The 22,324-nt window shown below is 38.2% G+C and overlaps 1 protein-coding gene across 1 annotated transcript in view; it reads right to left on the bottom strand.

The window, feature by feature from the left end:
- Positions 1–13,905, bottom strand: part of GPC5 (glypican 5) — a 1,202,777-nt gene extending 1,188,872 nt beyond the window's left edge. Inside the window, exon 1 of the mRNA XM_033104955.1 lies at positions 13,679–13,905. Within this exon, the coding sequence (XP_032960846.1) occupies positions 13,679–13,841 (163 nt within the window). The 5' untranslated portion in view covers positions 13,842–13,905. The remainder of the gene's footprint in view (positions 1–13,678) is intronic.
- Positions 13,906–22,324: the final 8,419 nt, after the last annotated feature.

Here is a 22,324-nt window from a genome sequence, read left to right as displayed (position 1 = left end):
GAAATTCTATTTGTTTCTTTTTTAAATTTTCAATCTCTTTGATAAAACATTCATTTTGTTCTTTATGTTTCTGAGTTCATTAAACTGCCTGTCTGTTTCCTTGCATCTCATTGAGTTTTTGAAGTACTGCAATCTTGAATTCTCAGTCATTTAAGTCACATATTTCCATATCTTTAAATTCATTTTCTGGAGTTTTCATTTTCTTCCTGAGCTGTCTTGTTGCCTTGGTTATTCATGGCAATTAATGATTTATTATTTCTCTTCCAAGACCTCTACAGGAGTGGGTTCTGCAACAGACTGACAGAAAGAGGTCTTTCTTTTGTTTTCCGGTAGGTGTTGGTAGAATATTTTATTTTCTCTCCGACTGCAGCCTTTTATTCTCTCTCACACTGTGGTGTTATGTTTTCTCTGCACTACTCCGGCTTCTCACACAATGGGGGGATTCCCTGGATGGCGGGCTTCTCCTCTATGAACAGTTCATCTGGGTCATATAGCACCGCCTCCATGGGGGGATATGGAGAGCTTCCGAAGTTCCAAACCTCTCCCTGACCCAGATTCAGATCCCATGTGTTTCAGCAGCTTTGTTTACTCCTGCAGGGATCCACCCAGATAGGTGGGGGCAGGGTTGTGAGAGGTGGCCCAGAGCAATGGTGTCAATACCACCACAGCGAGTCCTGCTTCCAGGGCTCCCTTTGCTGCAACTAGTTGGATTATGAGTCCGTGTCTGCAGACCACTGTTCTCAGAACTGAAAATATTCTGTTCTTTTGATCTGACACTGCTACTGTTCCACTTCTAGCACTGGGCAGGTGGGGGCGGGGCGAGCTCTGGGAGGGTAGGGAGGAGCTGGCTAGGCTCAGTGCCTAAAGCTCAGCAGTGAGGGCTTTAATGACTGTTTTCAGCCTTCTTCCCTCAGTCTTTCTCCGAGGTCTCTGCTATGAGCATTGGGTTCACCCATGTTATATGATGTCCACTCAGCCCTGTGGGACATAAGGAGAGCCCTAGCAGTCCGAGTTCTTTCTTCCCCGGCAGTTGCGGTAGTTCCGGAATGCAGCGAGCTAGGTCTGCATCCTGCACCCGCCCAACCCCGTCTCCACTCTTCTCCCTTCCCTCCTCCTCTACTAGAGCAATTTGCCCACCTTTAGGTAATTTCAGTAGTGTGCCCCTTAGTCTTGTCTGTCTGCTGTGCAGGGAGTCCTTCGTGGAGTTATACTTGTTCAATTTGTTATAAATTCCAGGGGAGATTTCAAGAGGCTCACTTCACGCCGCCATTTTTATGACGTCACTCCTCCTCCTAATTCTGTTCTTCAAGGCTATCTATTATTAATGGGAGTTTGTATACTTTGTTTTGATGTATGTTCATTCATAAATTGATATTCAAGTAGGTTCCTTTTTTTTTTTCCCTAGTCAGGCCATAGTTTGTTTTTTCCTTTCACTATTCTGTAAGTCACTTATTTTTCTTTGATTATATAGTTTTACCTCTCTTGGTTTAATGTCCACGTAATTATCCATAATTTATTGTTTAATAAACATTTATATTAGCTACAAATTTTCTGTGCAATATATATATATGAGTTTACATTTATATATTTATATAAGTATTCCAATTAGTTGAAACACTTTTCTATAAATTGGAGTTGCTTGGCAAAAGGTATACAAATTTAAATTTTGAGTGATAATTGCAGAATTCCCACTGAATACAGATACTCTTCATCAGTCTTCTGTCTCAATATTTGTAAATGAGAATACTCTATTTCCTACCATCACAGGAATTAGCTATCAGTATTTTTAATCTTTGACAATGATAGTCCTAAGAAATGATTTTTCCTCTGCTGATGCTGAGCTCCGTCATCCTCACATATCCTTATTAGTCATTCATCTGATTTAAATTTCCACTTTATTTTCTTACTTCATTCTCCATGGAATATTAGTTTCTTTGTTACCAATTTACAAGGGCTAATTTGTGATTAAGTATTCTAACATTTTGGTTGCATGCATTTAAGATGAAATGCCATAGGGTTTGTTTTTTTTCCCCACATTTATTTCACTGTTATGTTTATTTCACTGTTTCATTATACAGGAATTATATATTCAAATATTATCATGTTCGTTTTGTGTTTTTTTTTTTTTTTTTTTAAAGAAAGGCAGTGGGAAATCATGGAAGAATGTAACACAATAAATAAAGATTAGATTTGAGTTCTTTTGGGAACTCAACTGGGAATCAATTGGGAAATGGACTGTCAAGGACCAAGAGTAAATGTAGGCTGATTTAGTAATCTAGCCAGGAAAAGGCATGGTGGTGGCATTGGTAGTGGGTAGGAAAATTATAGGCACATTTGTGCAATAGAGTCTAGAGAATATGGTGATTGGTTGACTTGGTGGAGTGGATAGGGAGTAAACTACTGTGTTATTATGGTATAGTATCGATTTAGTCACATTTCCAACTGAAACCTAAAGGTTTAGCCACCACCAATGTTCTTCATGAAAGGGGTGAGGGGAAAAGGAGAGAAATAATTATCAAAAGCATGATCACAAGGCAACTAAATGTGAGTAAAGAAATAATCATTGATTGGAATGTCTAAAAATGTTTATAAATTAACCCTAGAACAGATTTATATTTACATACATTTTTTAATTACAACACAAATTATCTCTAAAAATCTATGGGTTTAAATATTAAAGTATATAAAGTTTTGTCATATAGGATGCAGGGAAAAAATAGATTGGTAATCTCAAATGGTTTTATTTAATAACAATTTTACAAAGGGCATGGTATAGGAAAACTACAAGCGATACTGCAGTACTCTCTGGCCAGTAATAGTGGAGAAGGAGCTGGTACTACCTCTCAGGGGACAGGAGGAGATAGTTACCAGAATCCAGAGAGAGTTGGGAAGTCACCAGACAGGAGCTGTGTGCTTAGGTTAAAGGGACATACATAGCCAGCCTGCAGTGACTCCACCAGGTGAAACCTGGGAACCACCACACTCCACTTGCCCAGTCTCTTCTCTGGCCATTATTCCCCACTGACTACCCCAGGCAAGAATGCCCACTGACATAACCCAAGAACAGAACAGAGTAGAGATTTCATCTGAAGGGGAAAACGAGATTGGCCAGCACACTTCACCTTTGTGCCTCTCATCTGGAAGAAAAGTTCATATCCCCAGTACAGGGGACACACAAAGACCTGTAAGTGCAACGACATGCAAGAACATGACAAAACACAGTACGGAATTAACTCCTTCTTACCTCATGAAGTCAATCACATCTTGTAGACCCTATCCCTTCTTGTATTTACTCAACATATTTCCAGGCAAAATACTTTCCCCTTTATCTTAATTGAATTAATTTAAATGACATTATTTTGCACAAGACCAATCTCTAGTTCTTAAATTACATAATATGAATAAAGAAACCTGATTTCATCATAGAATTAAACTATAATAAATTGTTTATTTATTAACTAAAATAAAGAATGAAAACATGAACTGTGTTTCCAAGGAATTAATACTCTGAGGGTAAGTGATGGGAGAAAAGTACTTTAGAGTTTGGTATTTTATTAGCATAAAGGAAAAGGACTTCTAATACTTTTTTGGATCTCTGATCAAGCATAAAAAGTATTTTAATGTATCTAAGAAGAACATTTGTAAAAGAATTATGTAAAATTAATTATGTAGCATTTATAGAGATTATTATTGTTTACAAAGCTCTTCCATGTGGTCCTCTACAAACCACTGAAAGAGAAAAAGTACAAGCCTGTATCACTACCTGTGTGAAGAAAGAAAAACATTTTCTGAGAGACTGAGTTATTTCCTAAAGGTCACATAGCTAATATGTATTGGAATTGAGACTAAGCAATTTCAAAACTATAAGTTCATTGTTATTCATTGTTAAAATATGTGACCATAATATGGGACAAATGGTAAGATGTCTGCTTTTCCCATTTATTTATACCATGACATTTCAATGTTTTGTCATACCTAGTATTTTAACTTGTTTCATGTGTAACACATTTCCAAAGAGGAATAGAATATTAAATATTTACTAGCCTAAAGCTTATTTGTGCCCTGAACTTATAAAAATAAAAGATAAATTTTAGTTTTGTTTTATAACTAAGCTTTTAACTCTATAAAGACATATACATATATCTTCACTTTACAAATAGTACCCTGAAGAATCATGATTTCCTCAGCTTTTTGACACTTTCAATGTTATTCCTATTTCCTTTACCTCTTAAGTTGATCCAAAAAACCTTCTTTAAAAATTACGTTTTTTTCCCCCAGAATAAAATGTATCCCAAGCCTGGTGAGAACAGACAAGACTGTTAATCTCTTCATTTTATTGACCTACTTCAGTTTCAGTTCATTAAACGCAGACATTTTCAATGATCAAAAGAAAATGTACTAAATGTAACTTGGTATAACCTTACTATTTAAGGAGTTGTTCAAAAAGCAAATAAATTTGAACAGGTAATTTAATATTGACAATCTCCCATTTAAAGAAAAATGTGTGTGTGTGTGTGTGTGTGTGTGTGTGTGTGTATGTTTATATTTATATTTATATTGAACCAGGACATCCAGAAATAATTTTTACATTCCTCTGATCAAAGAAGGTACAGTTTTGATGTGCTTTTTGTTGAATTCCCTTCTTAGTTCTTACCTTCTCCCAAAACAAATATTGAAGGAATCATGAACTAAAGTAACTTGTAACTGTAAGACTAGAAAAAGCAATGGACTATGAGCTCTAAGAAGAAATCTGCAAAGATTATTTAATTATACTGCCATATAGAATTATAAAAACTAAAAGAAATGTGGTAATCATAGCACGAGAGAGGAAAACTAGTAATTCAAACCCATTATCCTAAAAAGAGTAATAATAAGCAAGTTAAATTGTGAAACAAGAAATGTTTGCTAACTATTAAATATGACTATCTTTAAAACATATTTAATACCTGAACCATGTCAAAATATGCATGCCTCATTAGCTCTGACTGAAACAACCCTTCTACTTAGGTAAAATTTCCCAATACCTCATGTAAGATATCCCAATAAAAACCACTCACATTTCATACAGGAGGAGAAAAGGTGTGTTTTTTCTAATATAGCATTAAAGAGAGATCCTAAAGATTAGGTGAGTATTTCTAAAATTGGAATTATTGGAAATACTTTAGAGACAGATTATACCTGCTTCCATATGTCATATTTTGTGATTTGGCAGCAATTAGTTTGCTTATTCTGAAAGGCTGTGGTCTCTCTGCTTCGTCTACATGGAGTCTGGACCCCCGTCAGTATCCTTTAACAAACAATCTTTCCAGCTCATGGATAATTCTGTAGATAAGTGATATGTACTTTACTCCCAATGTGGAATTAACAAGGGTGGGAGATGGAAAAACTGAGTATTTTTCTAGTTCCTTACTATCAATTTCCTCATGGAGAGAGGCCATTTTTGAAGAAAAATTATTTACATAAAACACAAACCAATCAATCCACAGCCAAATGTAAATTATATTTGGTCACCTTTATTTTTCCCCATTCTTCCAATAACAGATCAATTAATGTTCTACAGAAGATCAGTCACACTATCTATACATGATAAAAATTGTGCTAATGATTCCAGCATTTAAATGTTAAACAATCTTCCTTTCCTTGCAGTACATTTAAGGAAATTTTCTTCCAGACATTTGTCTGGCAATTCATTTACTCCATTTCAAACATGTTAATGTAAATTATTAATGTAATAAAAATTCCTTTAAATTTAAACTTAAAATGTTTGTGTCTGTATAGAATTTGTGGCAGAGTTACATAAGAAAATGTTAACTCCACGAAAAGAATTTACCCAACAACACAATTGAGCCCAGTCAGAATATATTTTTTAAACGTTCAATTTCTACCTGTACCAATATATCAATTCTATTAAGCATAGAAAGCATAATTAAACACAATAAATTGAGCCTATTAGGTAACTATACATATAGGATTAATTATACAAATCAAAATGTATTTATTAATTTGGCCTAATCATAGAACAAAAAGATAAATCACAGATCCTGTTCTCATGTAGCCTATAGTCTAATAGACAGAAAGAAAGATATTTAAAATCGGTATTGCTGCTCTGAGTTCCTACCTTATATTAGAACTAACTAATGATCTATCCGTGGTGACCTCAAGGATTTCAGGGCTGATCAAGGAAAAGACAATACCTCGAGAAGGCAATAGTATACAGTGAGTTGACTTTGGGTGGTGCTTTGACAGGCTACATGAGAACGGATGTCCGTTCCAACAGGAGACGTTCCAGAGAGAGTAGTGTAGGGTGACTACCCAGAAGAGGAAAAGGGAACTCCCAAGAGAGAGGGGAACTGGAGAGAGGGCTCATGTGTCTAGGTGGTATCAACTGAGCAGCAAGACGGGAAGTCTGAGTCAGAGCTTCGAAGTACACCAGCAGGTGGGGTCTTTTACAGCCCCAGAGTTTGTTTTATCTGTGACCAGCAGATGTTGGGTACAGTTTGGTGAGGTTTGCAAAGCAGGCAGGCTCTAAGTGACTATAAATATGCTTACTTGAGCATATTGAAAGCAATTGGATATTGAAAGCAATTGGATGTGTAAAAATTTGAGTTTGGCACTGCTGGGCTTTGGGCTAATGGACCCAACCTGCTGTGAAGAAGTGAAAAACATAGGGGCCAATCTTTAACCCATTTATAAAACATAAAAATAAATCATTTTATATAGGCAGTACAGTCTTGGCTGTTCAATACCCAAGGACTGATATCAACAAATATTTCAACTCTCTTTCCATGTCAGGCACTGTTCTGGGCACCCACCATTCTACAATGAACAAGGTATACAGTGGGAATGGCTACATAATTTGCAGGGCCCAATGCAAAAGGAAATACAGGACTCTCCGTTCTAACTTCAAGGTGGCGACAGAAGAAGCAATCATGGGGACCTTCTGAGTGTGGGACCCTGTGTGACTGCACAGGTTACATGGCCATGACACCAGCCGCAGTAGACATGTTCTCTGTTCTCATCATGCACACAATCTAGTGGCAAAAGATAAACAGTAAAAAGGAAGACAAGAAATATGTCACCATGATAAGTGCCATAAAAAAAGAGGGCTCTACAATAGTAATTGGGAAACAGTTCAGTGAACATTGAGAAAGGCCTCTCAGAAGAGCTGATATTTAAGCTAAGACCTGACGTATGCAAACCAGCCATCAACATTGTGGGTGTGTGTGTGTGTGTGTGTGTGTGTGTGTGTGTGTGTGTGTGTGTGTGTGTGTAGGAGCCATAGGCTGGATAGTTTATGCCAGTGGTTCTCAACCAGTTAGATTTTGTCTGGAGACATTTTTGGTTGTCACAACTGGGGAAAAGGGATATTACTAGTGGGTGAAGGTCATGGAGCGCCTCTAAAACATCCTACAATGCACAGGACATCTCCCCACGACCACCACACACACACACACACACACCCACACACACAAAGAATCATCTAGCCCCATATGGTGCTGACACTGAAAAGCCCTAATACAGAGTGAATGTAGATCATAGGCAAAGCTGTGTATGTGACAGATATTGAGCACATTTGCCTCTGATTGTCCTTAGTCATGTGACTTCATGGTAGGTAATGAATACTGGAAACCTGTATTTCCGACAACAATCAAGAATTCAATTTATGGTACAGTGATTCGGTGAAATACTATCCAGTTACTAAAAAGATGTTTAGAAGGATATTTAATGTCATCGGAATTACTGATCCACTCAAAACTGGTTACAAAGAAAAATACAGTGATCCTACATTCCTTCAAAAAACGTTTATGTGCTTAGCAGAAGACTAATGAAGGTGTTGAAAGATAATGCAAAGGGTCATTGGAGGTTATTTCTGAATGGTAAAGTTGTTTTGCTTACTTTGTACTTTACAGTACTTTAAATTTTCAGGAGAATGCGTATTCTTTTATAAAAACAGGAAAGTACAAAAGTCTCATTTTCATTCTATAAAAGTACATTATACATTCAACTTATATGGCAGCCATATGTGAACCTGATGTAGCTCATCAAAAGCTGTCCTGTTTATGGTGATTCATAGAAGAATGACTATTTAATTTAGAATGATTTGAGCAGTATCCTTAGCAAAATTTGAAATTTCTAAAGCTGAAAACTGGAAGAATTGAGGGCACAATTGGTGTTGTCTTTTGTAATTGAAGGTCAGGCTTTTATTTTAAAAAAGGTAAATATGAAAAATAGCTATTCTGTATTAAAAATCAGTTGCTATTGTGACTTAACCGAGTAGATCAGGTACTGCATTCACAATCTATTTCAACAAAGCATATGACTGAAGTTTCTTGTGACTCCATTCTCCATTTTATCAAAATGGATTTCTGGTCCCTTGAACAGTTATATTAGAAAGACACTGATTTATTTAGAAGAGGCATCTGTTTGTTGGAATCTTACTCTTGGTCTTATACCACTTAATAAATCAATGTTACAGACTTAGAAGGTATTTTTACCAAATGTAGAAAATAAATTATGCATGTGTGTGCATTCATGTACACATACGAGAGAGAGAGAGAGAGAGAGAGAGAGAGAGAGAGAGAGAGAGAGAGAGAGAACAAAAATCCATATTCCAGAAAGCCTTAAAAAGCTGCAAATTTGGTAGGGGGTAGAGTAGGATAATTATGAAAAGCTATTCTTAAGTTCCTCAAATTGTACCCCTCCTAACGCCAATTATACAAATATAGAATGTTGGACACTTGACAAAAAGGAACTAAACATTATGAGAAGGAGGGAGAATGGGGACATACACAACATTTACATTTATTAGTAAATGATGAGGGAAGAGGGTGTGATTAGTACAATTCAGGCCCCTGATGGACAGCCATACTCTATGGCCCTAAAGCAGAAAATCATACTCACTTCCCCATTATTCAGCATTAATAAATGCCTGGATAAAAATGAAACCCATGATTCTCCTAGACATCAAAGCACACACTGCATTTTCCAGAGAAAGTAGCAAACTGCCCTGAGAGTGAAACTCAGCCTTGATGTTTATAATTCAACACAGACAACATGCACAGAGTAAAAACACGATGATGAGACAGGTCCTTGAGACCTGTAGTGCTGCAGGACAGCCACAAGGATGCTCTACAATCATCAAAATGATTAAATATCCCCCTCTTTTGACCAAGAGTGACTACTGCTTCTTCATTAAGAACAACTCCTCACACCTTAATCTTCCTAACACCTAGATAAATTACAATGACACCCAATTTCTGAACAGCCCTCCTTCATTAAACCCTCCTTGTAAACACTCAGCACAAGCCCAAATCCTATAAAAAGCCCCTCTCAATTGCCTCTTACTAAGACACCCACAGTTCCTGTGCTGTGAGATCTCCTTTGCTGCAGCAAGCAAAATGAACCTAATTTGTTTGACAATCGGTGTTTTTCTGGTGGTTCTTGGCTGCTGGGCTTCAACACAGGGCAATTCTGATCTTAATAATCTAACCCAAACATCAGACCATGGGTACCCTTTACGGCTTTGGAAATTCAATCACCATCCCTATGATACTCTATCAACAAAAGGGGTTAGTTCATGAGAAAAAGGAGTCCCAGTTTGAAGTTATTGTCAATGAGTGACGATGGCCACCAGGCATGTAGTTGTGTGAATCCCTAAAGCACCCTATACATACTGTTTCACTTCCCTCAATACAGACAGAATGGTGGCAGTGGAGGGGGCAGTAGCTATGTATGCTGCTGCTAGCAGCGGTGCAGCCTCATTTCTTTCTTCGAGTTTCCATTAGTTCACAAAAAGAAACCATAACTTAACAAATACCATTTCAGATATGTTTCTTTTTTAGAGTTTCCAATAGTTCATGAAAAGAAACAAAATGTTCACCAATAACCTGGTAAGTGCCATTTTAGATAGAAACGTATTTCCCAATTTTAGCAACAATCATTTCTGACTTGAAAAAAAAAACTAGTTGTTATAAAATTACCTTTTGATATACAGAGATCTAAAACTAAAATTTCACTTTTAAAGGCCAAGTCCAGTTAAAATCAAGACCCTACATAAGAAATTGTAACGGCAACGACACATTTTTAGAGCACTTACTGTGCCTGGATTTGTGCTATTTTACATACAAACATTATTTCATCTATGCAGCAACCCTTTAAGAACCAATATTTCCATTTTACAGATAAGGAAACAGAGGTTTAAAAAAACGTAACTGATTAATCTAGGTCTCAGAGCTACAGGTGGAAGAACCAAGTTTTGAAACACAAATGTCTATAATTCCAGACTCCAAGGTTACCACGTAGGTTGTTTCTCTTAAGTGTGAAAACAAAATACACTGTCCTTGAAGTGATTATAAGACTGGATTATAATGAAAGCAGTTGATACATTAAAACATTACAGAGCACTACTTAAAAGTGTCCTATAGTATTAGGATTTCATTTTGCCCCATCACGTTTATTTTTATTATCCCATTTATAGCCAAAAGCTACCAAGAAAAAGTTGTCTTTCACAAACTCTGTGTCAGTGAACATCGACATTTTTAAAACTAGTTGGTATATAAAATACATGAATGTAGTCTTCAGATGTTTTTTTATAAAGCTCTCCTTTCTGAATTATCTTCTTTAGAAAAGGAAGTAATACATGTGTGTGAACAATGCACAAGTGAAGAGAATTTCAATGAGAAAGCATTATCATTTCTCCCCAATAAATAAAATAAAAATAAAAGGATCTTTAAGAGACACTTTCAGTTAACAGTGCTTTTCTAAATAAAATAAACAAGAGCAAAGAGCACCTTGACTACTACTTAGGAAATAAAATCAGAACACAGGGAAATCTGTAATTCTAATCACATTTACACCTTCTCTCCTTTTTTACATTTCTCATCCAAACATCTTTGGAGCTCAATAGGCTTAAAAGAATTGGAGCAGGGCAGAGAACAAAGGTGAGGGGAATCTGAGAAGCAGCTTAAATGGCCCTTCTCAACATTTTAAGAGTTTCAAATTGGGTAAAATTGTTTTCAGAAGATGTAAAAGTCATAAATGTAGAAAGAAACTGTAAAAAGTTATTCTACCTGCTTGTATTTTTTCTTTTAAAGGCATTTTGACTAGACATCTCATAAGTTAACCACTTGTGGACAAGAAACGCAAGAAAACACTAAAAAATGAACTTTCATGGAAAACAGCATCAAATTTAAATATATTAGCTTTAGTCAATGAAAGTCTATGTGCTAAATACATTTGTTATAAAGAATATTAATATTTGTATTATGTGAAAATGACTACTTATACATTAACTATGCTCTCTTGAGGTTGAGGATAATTTTAGAAAATAAGATCGCCAACTACTATACTTAATCAAGCTAAATGTTACAGCTCGTGCATAAATACAAAAATAAAGAAAAACATTTATGTAGTACGTAGTATGTGTGGTTTACTTAATTTGAGAATCAGATATTTTTAATGGGAAGAAGAGAAACATCAATGTTAAAAGAAATAGTTTAGTATTTCATGGAACCATTCAGAATTATATCAAATTCATATGTGAATGCCTTTTAGTGGATGATTCTAATTCAGAATAATAATTTCATGTGACTTTTCCTTAATGCAAATATCAAAGTTAGCACTTCTTTCACCAGCACCACTGATGTCCCTCAGAGTGTAACCCTGCACAGCCCCGTTAGCAGGTGCTGCTATGATTCCTCCATCACCTAACCAACAGACCAAGAAAGGTACTAGCAGTGAGACAACAATGCAGAATGTCTTAGAAAAGATGCTTGCCATCCTAGCTCTTTTTTGAGTGTCATGTGTATTAAACCCAAATAAGTATAACCATCTCCTTCTCTGTAGGTCAGAGCTTCTGTTTCCCTTATATCCTGGTAAAATGCTGTCCGTGATTAATACTCTGCAAAGTTCCTCTTCAAAAGAGATGAAACACACACAAAGTTCTAGAAATGTAACACCTAGTCAATGTGTTGCATCCAGCAGGTACCAGAAACACTGAGATAAGAAAGGTGAGTGAAAAGAAAGCCTTACTGGGGAGCTGTCAACATTCACTGAACACATCAGCCAAAATTATGGTATATGGGAGGCAAAATCAAATAATGCAGGTGAGGATTTCACAGCTCAATGCCCTCACCGGGACCCCCTACCCAACACACACACCCTGTGAGGTTTTATTAGCTACTGATAAGTGAGGTTTATTTTTTAATGTAAAGAATGCACTGAAATATGAAAACAGGTTTATAAGGGGGTACTATCGTTTGAGGACAGAACTGCCCTGAACTAAGAATATCAACTATGTTGTTTCAAATAGTACAGATAAAACACTTACCGTGTTTCCCCGAAAATAAGACCCAGCTGGACAATCAGCTCTAATGCGTCTTTTTGGAAACAAAAACTAATATAAGACCAGGTCTTGTTTTACTACAATATAAGACCGGGTCTTATATAAGACCCGGTCTTATATTAATTTTTGCTCCAAAATATGCATTAGAGCTGATTGTCCAGCTAGGTCTTATTTTCGGGGAAACACGGTATTACCGAATAGATATTCAAGTAAATATTTGTGTTTAAAAGACTGGTCACCTAAACTAAAATGGATCCAGTGTTCCCAAATGCCCAGATTTTCTTTGTAGGATGACTTGAGAACTGAGTGCATAACCAGCAAAGCAATCCATCAAAATAGCTACTCCAGAGTGCTAACAGCAAGTCTCCAAACCCTAAAAACTCCGGCAGAGGACAGATTTTTAGACCCCAAGCATCATCCACAAGTTCTTTGTTCAACCAATACGCTCACAGCACTTGTCTGTGTTGGCTTCATAGCCAGAATGCATTGCTCCAGTAAGATCGTAGCTCCACACACCTGCTACTGCCTTTGACAATTAAGACCAATTCTTCCAGATCTAATGTAAAATGGAAATTCTGCCAGATGAAGGAAATTTGCTCGGCGAGGGCGAGGAGCAAGGGGGTAATGGTGCTGACAAAAGGCTACAGAAAACAGAACCTGACCACGCTCACTGCATTCTTTCCCTCTCAATCTCTGGTATATCTCATCCATGTTAAGTGGCTCCCCACTGCGTTCAGTTTGATCGCTGTTACCACCACACCTTTCAGGAGGTTAACCTACCCAGTGGTCCAAGAGAAACACTGGGCAGTTCCGGGTCGGGGTAAGAGGATTTCGTGCCCGGGCGCCGAGAGCCGGCGAACGGTCACGCCAGTCCGAGTCCTAATTACAGAGGAGACCAGCTGCCCTTGTCAGTGTCCCACTCTCCATCAAAGAAGTATAACGCAGGTTTGCGTTTGCAACATCAAACTTGGAGCGTCCAACCCAACTCCGTCCACCGTACCAGAAAGAAGCAAACAGGAGCCGCCCGGCGGGGCACTGGTGAAATTCCCACTCGCAACTATCCCCAGCTGTCTGTTTTACTGGCCTCTTCCCACGCATCAGCCGAGACTAAGGGAGCCCGGGCGGGAAGCAAACGCCCATAGCTCGAATTAGCCGGTGACTACTCCCATAGTCAGGGAGAACCCCGAGCTGCCCCCGGGTGTTCCCACCGAGCTTCCCCAGAGGCCTCCCTGGGATTCACCTTGCGCAGCTGGAGGGCCTGAAAGGTCATCTTCCCACCAAGTGCCACACCAAGTGCCCAGGCACACGGCCCTGCGCTGGCCAGCCGCGCCTTACCTGCCCTCGGCGAATCCGGCAGCCCCTTGATTGCTCCCACCAGGCGCCACTGGAAAAGTTTCCGAACTTCTTCGCAGCTCTGCACGCCTTCGCTTCGGGTAGACCCAACCAGAGCCAGAAGGAGGAGACAACGCCAGCCCACGCACCAGGTCGGTGCGTCCATCCTGAGTGTCTTGATCACCCCTTTTCCCGTGGTGGACCCCACTCTCCCCGCGCGCCCTGCGCTGCAAGCTCTGGAAACGGCTCAGCAGTCGAGGCTCCCAAGAGGCGCAATCTGGCGGAGGGCGTTCCGGGACCGCTCTGGGACTCCGGCTGCACCTACGAGCACTTAGCTTTCTCCCGAGGAGCCCAGAGGTTGAGACACCAGAGTTCTCGCGCAGAGCGCCGCCGTATCTTCCTCTCCAGCAGGGGCGAGCTGGCGCTGCGCGGGCGAAGAATACGGATGGAGCTGCACAGAGCCCGGGAGCAACCTGCTCCGACCGCCGCCGCCGCCACTGCGGCCACGGACTGGGCTTGAAGCCACCAACCCGGGAAGCGCCCGCCTGCCGCGCTCCGCGCGCAAGCCCCGCCCCGCGGCCAGGCTCCGCCCCTCCACGCCACACCCCCAGCGGGCTACCCCGGGCCGCACCCTCCCAGCTGCTTAGACGCTTGAGCCGGAGAGAGAGACAACAGAGAGATGCTGCGTGAAGCAAAGAAACAAATAAAACGAAACCCAAACCTCGCTCTCCTGGCCCATTTGGGGAACAACAAAAAGAAGAGCGAATGTATGAAAAGAGCGAATGTATGAAAAGGTTCAGAGAAGAGATGAGAAACATGAACTAGAACTAAGATGAAATGTTTTCCTATAAATCAAGGTTCTCGATAAATCAAGGAATTTGTATTCAAATTGCATGAAATGGGATGTGGGCACAATATAAAAGGCAAAAACTACAGTTAAAGATCCGAATTGAGAATATTAATAGCACTTACCAGATTTTAAGAGTACACGAGAAGTTAAATTTTTAATTGCTTTATGTTAGTACTTTGAAACATTTTTCTGTAACATTACGATTTTCTGAAAGATTTTAGAAATCATAAGAATTACATTCAAGTTTATTCTTAACACCCTTTAGCATTGTATTTTACTTCAGTACTTTCTAATGGCCCACTTCTGGAATTTCTTCAACACATTTCTGAAAGAACTACTAAGATAAGAATGCTCAGGAGAGAGTCTCAAAAGGAAGATTGAAAGACTTTAAGCGCTTTTTAAATGACAAAGGTATTTTGTGAATTTACAATTTATAAAAGGAATTCTTTAGAAATCATAAAACAAAAGGCCAAGTGCATTTACTTTTAATTTTTTAAACCATTTTTCTTTTTAATTGAGGTAACAGTGGTTAATAACATTACATAAGTTTCAGGTATATAACATATTTTAATATCTGTATGCACTATAGCTTATTCACTACCAAAAGTCTAGTTTGCCTCCTTAACCATACATTTGACCTCCTTTACCCATTTTGCCCTCCTCCCCACCCCACTTGACCTCTGGTAACCACCAATCTGTTGTCTACATTTATGAGTTTGTTTTTATGTAGTTTTGTGTGTTCATGTTTTTTTTATATTCCACATATGAGTGAACTCAAATGGTTTTTGTCCTTTTCCCTCTGACTTATTTCACTTAACATAGTACCCTCAAAGTTTCATCCATGTTGTCGCAAATGGCAACATTTTATTTTTTTATGGCTGAGTAGTAGTCCATTGTGTGTATATAGATATATCTATACCTACATATCACATCTTCTTTATCCGTTCATCTGTCAATGGACACTTAGGTTGTTTCCGTATCTGGGCTATTGTAAACAATGCTACAATGAATACAGGGGTGCACATATGTTTTCCAACTAGTGTTTTCATATTCTTCTGATAAACACCCAGAAGAGGAATTGCTGGATGATAGGCATTTTCTAAATGTGACTGACTCAATAGTAAGCCTCTGAGAGACAAGATTGTCTCTTCATGTACAGGCATCTGAAGACAGTACTCCTCCAGGAAAACAAAGCTACTTAAAAGCCTCAGACCGGGGGACTACAAATGCCTTAACTACTTAAAAGGAATGTAATCTCAAATCTGTACCCTTGCCAAGAGATACAGAGGAATAATTTTAAGTCTTAGTTAAGTGTCATGGGACACTTAATGACCATTTGATATCAAACGCTGCACTTCCAGCAGCAGATTGCTTGGTTTAAAACCATTCCAGGGCAATGGCTGAGCTACTTCAGTGAAATAGTGTTCATTTCGCTTTTGACATCAATTCCATGAATACTAGATTTTTTTTTTTTTCTGAGAAGGTCTCTCAATTAATGAGAAGTGGGGGAAAAAGCTGCTTTTAAATTCAAGGACTTCAAGCAAAGCTTTATATATGGATCTTGGGGGTGGGGAGTGGACTTCCCCATGAATTTCTTCTCCGCTAGCCAATGTTTCTGCCTTCAATTTCTTCTCCTCTGTTTCTGCCTTCAATAAACATTGAAAGACTGCTTGGAAGTCAGCTGTATCTATGAGAAGGAAAGATGACCATAAGAATATGTATAGTGCTTAAATGCCAGACAATATTCTAAGTACTTTTTATGGATACTAAGTCATTCACTTAATCTTTATAACAACCCTACAGTTACTATTATAATTGTTTTACAGATGAGGAAATAGGCACAGAGAGGTGAAGTGACTTGTCCAAGGCCAACAGAACCGTTAAGTAGTGGAACCAGGAATATAACCCAGGCGCCGGAATCCAGAACTCACGCTATTAACCACAGGCTCTGCTTGGCCACTCCATGGCATACCAGACACATTCAGTAAACCAAAGGCTATTTATTAACTTAACAGATTTTTTACTAGTAAATATACATAACTTTTATCTGTAGAATTTTATTCCACTAGAATCACTTCTATGTTAAAATAAGGCTAATAAACCCCCATGTTTTTTTTCTGAAACTTTTTTTTTATCAAGATCTCCTTTTGATAGATTTGATAATCAAAGTATTAGCATTAAAATAATTCTTAGAGATGACCTCGTCCAATTTATTTAGAGACTTGGAATCTCTAAAATAATTTGTCTCGCGAGGGTAAAATCACAAGCACAACTGAGAATTATTGATGGCTCAGTGAAAACTAATCAACGAACAAATACTGATGGCACACATACTATATTTCTTTTTAAAATTACTATGCTAGGAATAATACGGATTAGAGACACATATAAGCAAGTTCTCTTCTCAGTGTTTTTGCAATGTATTTCAACAGAACTATTAGGTGGGAAGTTATGTATAAAAATGGAGTAGGGTCTTTATTTAGTCCCTATAAAATGTCCCCAATTACAAAAAGTAACTATTTTGTTTCTACCTCTTATTTCCTGTTGCTACTCCAGTGAATGAGCAACAGTAGCTTGGAAGGGCTTCTTTTCCTATCAGTATCCTTCTGCCAGCCCCCAAATGGACAGTATGTCCTGGCTATGCTGTGAAGCTTCAAGACAAGTTTCCTTTTTCAAATCAAAATACAATACCAAAGTGCCTTTTATGTAAACATTATAGAGCAACCTATAATACAGTGTTATACACTGTATTCTAAATAATCTTTTGTTCACTTTACCTATAGCTGGGGAGAAATTTCCATAATTTAATAGTGATGATACTTCATTTTTCAAAGGTTATTCAATAAACATTTATTGAATGCCTTTTATGTAATAGGCACTATGTTTCTGCCTTCAAAATATCAATACCCCTAGATAGGAGAATCTCTAAATGGTCATTATTTAAAATACACCTTGCAATCTTCTAAATGTGAGGCTTCTAATTAACTGTTTACAGTGTGTCAACTCAAGACCTTGTAAAGAGAAAAAAGAACCTCTAATGTGATTCGGGTGATCGTAATATCACATTGCCCTCAATCCTAGTTAGATGGCCATTAGTTAGATTACCCTCAGAAGCTGGTTGGGGTAACTTCTGTACCCAATCAATAATAATATTTACTAAGTGCCTACAGGTATTATCTTGTTTAACATTTCAACCATTTCATCAGAAGGTGACTATTATACTTCTAATGAGGAAACGGAAATACAAAGATTTGAAATAACCTTACAAAACCCACAGATCTGATAGGGACCCAAATAGAAGCCAGCAGGCATGCCAGCACTCCCTTAGCGACTACACTCTCCTGCCTCTGAAAAGCCAGACACCTGTTCTGTGGCCCCTTGACTCAACCGATCATATGTGGTAGAAGCCCTGGTACTCACTGCTAGTCTTTGTGGACAGCCAGCTGGACCTCTTTTTTTAGACCAGCATGGCTCTAACCCTGGCCCGTCAGTACTTCCCTCAGCAGCTGGCCAAGGTACTACTTGCTCCTCCCTCTTCCCCCCCACCCTAAACTTCTAATCATGAGAACTGTATTGTAAGGACTAAAACTCCACGTGCTGCCTTGACATCTTTGAGCCTCAAGGGGTCTCAAGACCTAGTTGTGAGTTCTGCTCTTGCCAGATATGCCCCCTACCCAGCAGGAAAATCTCCCTCCCTGACCAGCTCCCCTATCAGCCAGACAGGCTCCATCCCACTTTGCCTTCAACCTAAATGTCTTCCCCTCCCTACCAGCTCATGAAATTATCAAACTAGCCAATCATCTCCTTCCATGGGACCCAAAGGTCACCTAGCCCTCTTGTCACTACAAAGCCTGCCTCCCACAGCCCCTGCTGGTTAGCTCTTCTCGGGAGTGCAACCCCAGGTGTGGCCCTGCATAGCATGTGGTGTCCTCTTACCCTGAACTATGAACATATGTGACTAATAAACTACTGTGAATCTCACCTATTCAGTGTCATGTGTTTGGCCATCTCATATTAATAAGGAAGCTGGGATCCCTCCTTCATCAGTGAGGTAAATAGAAGGTGGTTAGAAAAAGAACGTCCTCGATACAAGTGCTTTCACTTAGTTATTTCCAAAAAATACCCTGACCTTTGCCTTGCCCTACCTTCTATCTCTTCCAAATGCAGGCTTTATCCCCCTGGCTGCCCTATTAAAGAAAGCCTTGTTGGAAGTCGGCCGCAACCAACCCTCATAACAAATTTCTGCCATCAATAACCAGAAGGAAATTGGGGGATTGTGGGGACAGAGCCCCAGAGAGCAGTTTCCAGGTTCTCGGCCTCGCGTGGGGGAGTGCTGACTCGGGTAGTAGATGGCCATCGGTTGTGGTTAGTTGGCTGTCAGCTGTAGCCAGTTAGCCATTGGCCACTAATATAACTGCCGTGGCTGCTTTGGGGAGTGGAGTCAGGAGGAGAGTGGAGGGAAGTCAGAGAGTCGGTAGGTTAGCAGATAGCAGACAGCAGGTCGCACATCCTGTGAATCCAGCCTCCAGTGAGACTGCAGTGGTATGACTCCCCTACCTATGGCTCCGTGCGTGTTCCTTTTTGGCCTAGCCATATCTTGCATTCTTATGTGGGGATCGGCAGCTGAGACCCCGCAGGCCGCCCCGCATGACAGGGATCCTCCCTAATATCTCCTCAGGTCAAGAGAACAATGGTGGGAAAAGGCAGCTTTCAGGAGAGAACTCATAGCAAAGCACAATATTGCATAAAATACTCTAAACCAGACACCAAGTTAAAATTTACATGAAAGTCAGTGGGAACCTGATCAGCAAACATTTTCAAGCAAATGCTTTACACACACACACACACACACACACACACACAAACACACACACACTTCTAATGTGTAGTTCCAATTTGAAAATCATCTAATCACCATTATGCGTGTGCCAATTATTTTGAACTATATTAGATGCACTTATGTCATCTCATAGTAATTATGCTTTAAGGCAAAGAAAATGTAACTATTTCACAGAAAACATTCGGTAAGTAAACCGTTCCTGTGCAAATTTCGAAAGTATTTCATATACCATTTAATTTTACAGATTTTATATTTGCAATTTCTAATAAAAGGCATTTTATTTTTTTAGAGAATTCACTGAGAAATAAAAATATTAGATGCTTTCTTAAATGAGAATGAAAGTATTAAAAAACACACTAAGAAAATTCAATGAGTTTATGAACTAAATTTCTTAAAATAACTTTTTTTATAGTCCACATCTAAGAATGTGAAAATAAGTGTCCTTCAAAGCTGCGATATACATGTGTAGAATTACAGCACATTATAACAGAAATGAATACAGTATAAATTTATCTCACTTTCAAATGCAGTTTGCATTAACTATATATTATGAGCCCAGCTATTTATGATTTCCAAATAGAGAAAATTCACATCCAAAATTCAATTCTACCATGAATTATACCTTATTTTAAGGAAAGACAATTGCATGAATAAATTCAATGGCTATCTATATGGAATACACACATAACATTCCTCCATAATGTTTTCCAGAAATTTAAACTAAGTAAAAAAAATCTTTTATCTGTGTATTGCTGGTTGTTTCATATGAGAACTAGGGAGCCGTAAAAGTTTATCTGCCAGACAATAAGCCTTGTGAGTTGAAGTGAGCCTGTGATACCCACCTCTGCCCTCTGAGCGGTGACTGTATATTGTGGACATCCCATAACTTAGCTGAATGAATTTGGCCTCCACAAATTTGACAACCTCATGTATTCAATATTATCTTTATTAGAATTATCTGATTTTTAAGCAGCAACCTGTTAACTTCAACTTAATCACTAGATTTTTAAATTGCTTTCAAAGTGGAAAATATCATTATCTGATGGAATAGTATCAATAAACAGCTTTAAAACCAGGTTATAACTTCCCAACAAAAATTATGTAAAAATTATTGCATACTCTAGTATTTGACTTTCAAGAAATTTCTGATGTCTGTTTTACTTCTTTTCATTTATTTTTCTGGACGTCTTAAAAGTTTAATGTTACTACCAAATTAATTATTTAATCAAGAGTTAAATAATTGGGGAGAATTATTTTCCTGCAATTTCTGATACTATAATATATATAAAATTAATATCTTCAGATTATTTTTATTATATATCAAATATTCTCCACAATGATTATTCATGATCTGTGTCACCTTGGACAAGTTGTTAAACCACTCTGACACCTTCTTTACTAATTATGTAAAATGAAGGGAAAGTATAGCTATGTTATAATGTTATTGATAGGGTTAACTAATATATGTGAAGTGTTTTGTGCAATTCTTATTCATATAATCACTCAATAAATAAACATTTTTATTCCCCATTGGAAAAATGTGTCATTAATTCCTGACCTATTAGTTACATCCTAGATGGAATTAGGATAATAAATCCGCTCCTCTGAACCCAACAACTATTCAAAACGCAAATCTTTTGCTCCTCCCATATTGATAATATGGTTTCTTTATATTACCATTTATGCAACTATCAGATTATTTTTTTTTTTGAGTAATGGAAAAAATAAACATTTATCTCAACTCAGTGTAGGTAAAGGAGAGTCTCAGTTGCCCAAGGTCATGAGCTAAAAGTCATTTTTAAAAGGAAAGAGTCACTCTTCTCTGAACATAATGAACACTTAGAGCAAGAACTGGAGACTAATTATCATCAGCTTTTTAAGATGCAAAGTGTAGACACTCTACTAATGATAAAGCCTCATAATTGATAATTATCTTTGATTAACGAGTAGAAAATCTTCCAGAGGCTTTCACTGTTGTGTACCATTGTCATAATTGATCTTTAATTATTTCATCTAAAGATTCCTTTTATCATATGTTTAATCTGTTATTTATAAATAAGGTCTATGTACAGGCCTTGTTAGCTATCCTTAGATGTAATATTACTTTACAAATGTCGGCAATTTAATTAGCATTTGGCCCAATTCTTTGTATTTGCATATGAAAAGGGACAGTCATGCTCTCAGGCAAAAAGGAGAAATCCCTTACTCTGACCACTTTTGAATTCTCTTCTTGATTCAGATTTTGTGAGAAGAGAGAACAATCCTTTCTCTGGATGTGTCTGGGGATATTTTACCTAATCAGCAACTTTCTGCTCCTGGAAAAGAATTGTATCCTGATGTTTACTATCTTGGGGAGAAAAAAAACCTCCATCTGATCAATTTCTTATGTCATCTTAGTTTTTCCTACTCTCCCTGTTCTGTCCACATTCTCAAATTATCTTATTAGTGCTCTCCTGATGTCCCAAGACCACATTAGTCCAAAACCTAGTGGCTGATTTTTGGCATCATACCTGCTGAACCTGAGGTTACTTAAACATTCTCCTTTCGAAGTCTCTAACATCTTCAGCTTTCCTGCGCACTGTTCCCATTCTTCATCTAGCTCTCCAGCATTTTCCACTCTATTCTTCGGTCTGTTTCTCCTTCTTTCTCCTGCCTCCTAATGGTTAGCATTTTCCAAAGCTTAACCTTAAGACTGGCTCTTCTTTTTCCACACATTCCTAGGAGGATGTATGGGTGGTACAGAGTCTTCCCAAAATTCGTATCTACCCAGAACTTCAGAACGTGATTTTCTTTAGAAATAGTCTTCACAGGTATATAATTAAGGATCTCCAGATGAAATCATCCTGGATGAGCCCTAAATCCAAAGACTGGTGTCCTTATAAGAAGAGGAGAGGACACAGAGACAGAGAAAAAGATGATGTGGAGATAGAGGCAGAGATCAGAGTGATGCAGCTACAAT

The sequence above is a fragment of the Rhinolophus ferrumequinum genome, chromosome 4, assembly GCF_004115265.2.
Source record: "Rhinolophus ferrumequinum isolate MPI-CBG mRhiFer1 chromosome 4, mRhiFer1_v1.p, whole genome shotgun sequence".
Lineage (NCBI taxonomy): Eukaryota > Metazoa > Chordata > Mammalia > Chiroptera > Rhinolophidae > Rhinolophus > Rhinolophus ferrumequinum.
The sequence above is the reverse complement of the archived record's forward strand: the minus strand, read 5'-3'. Positions and strand labels throughout refer to the sequence as shown.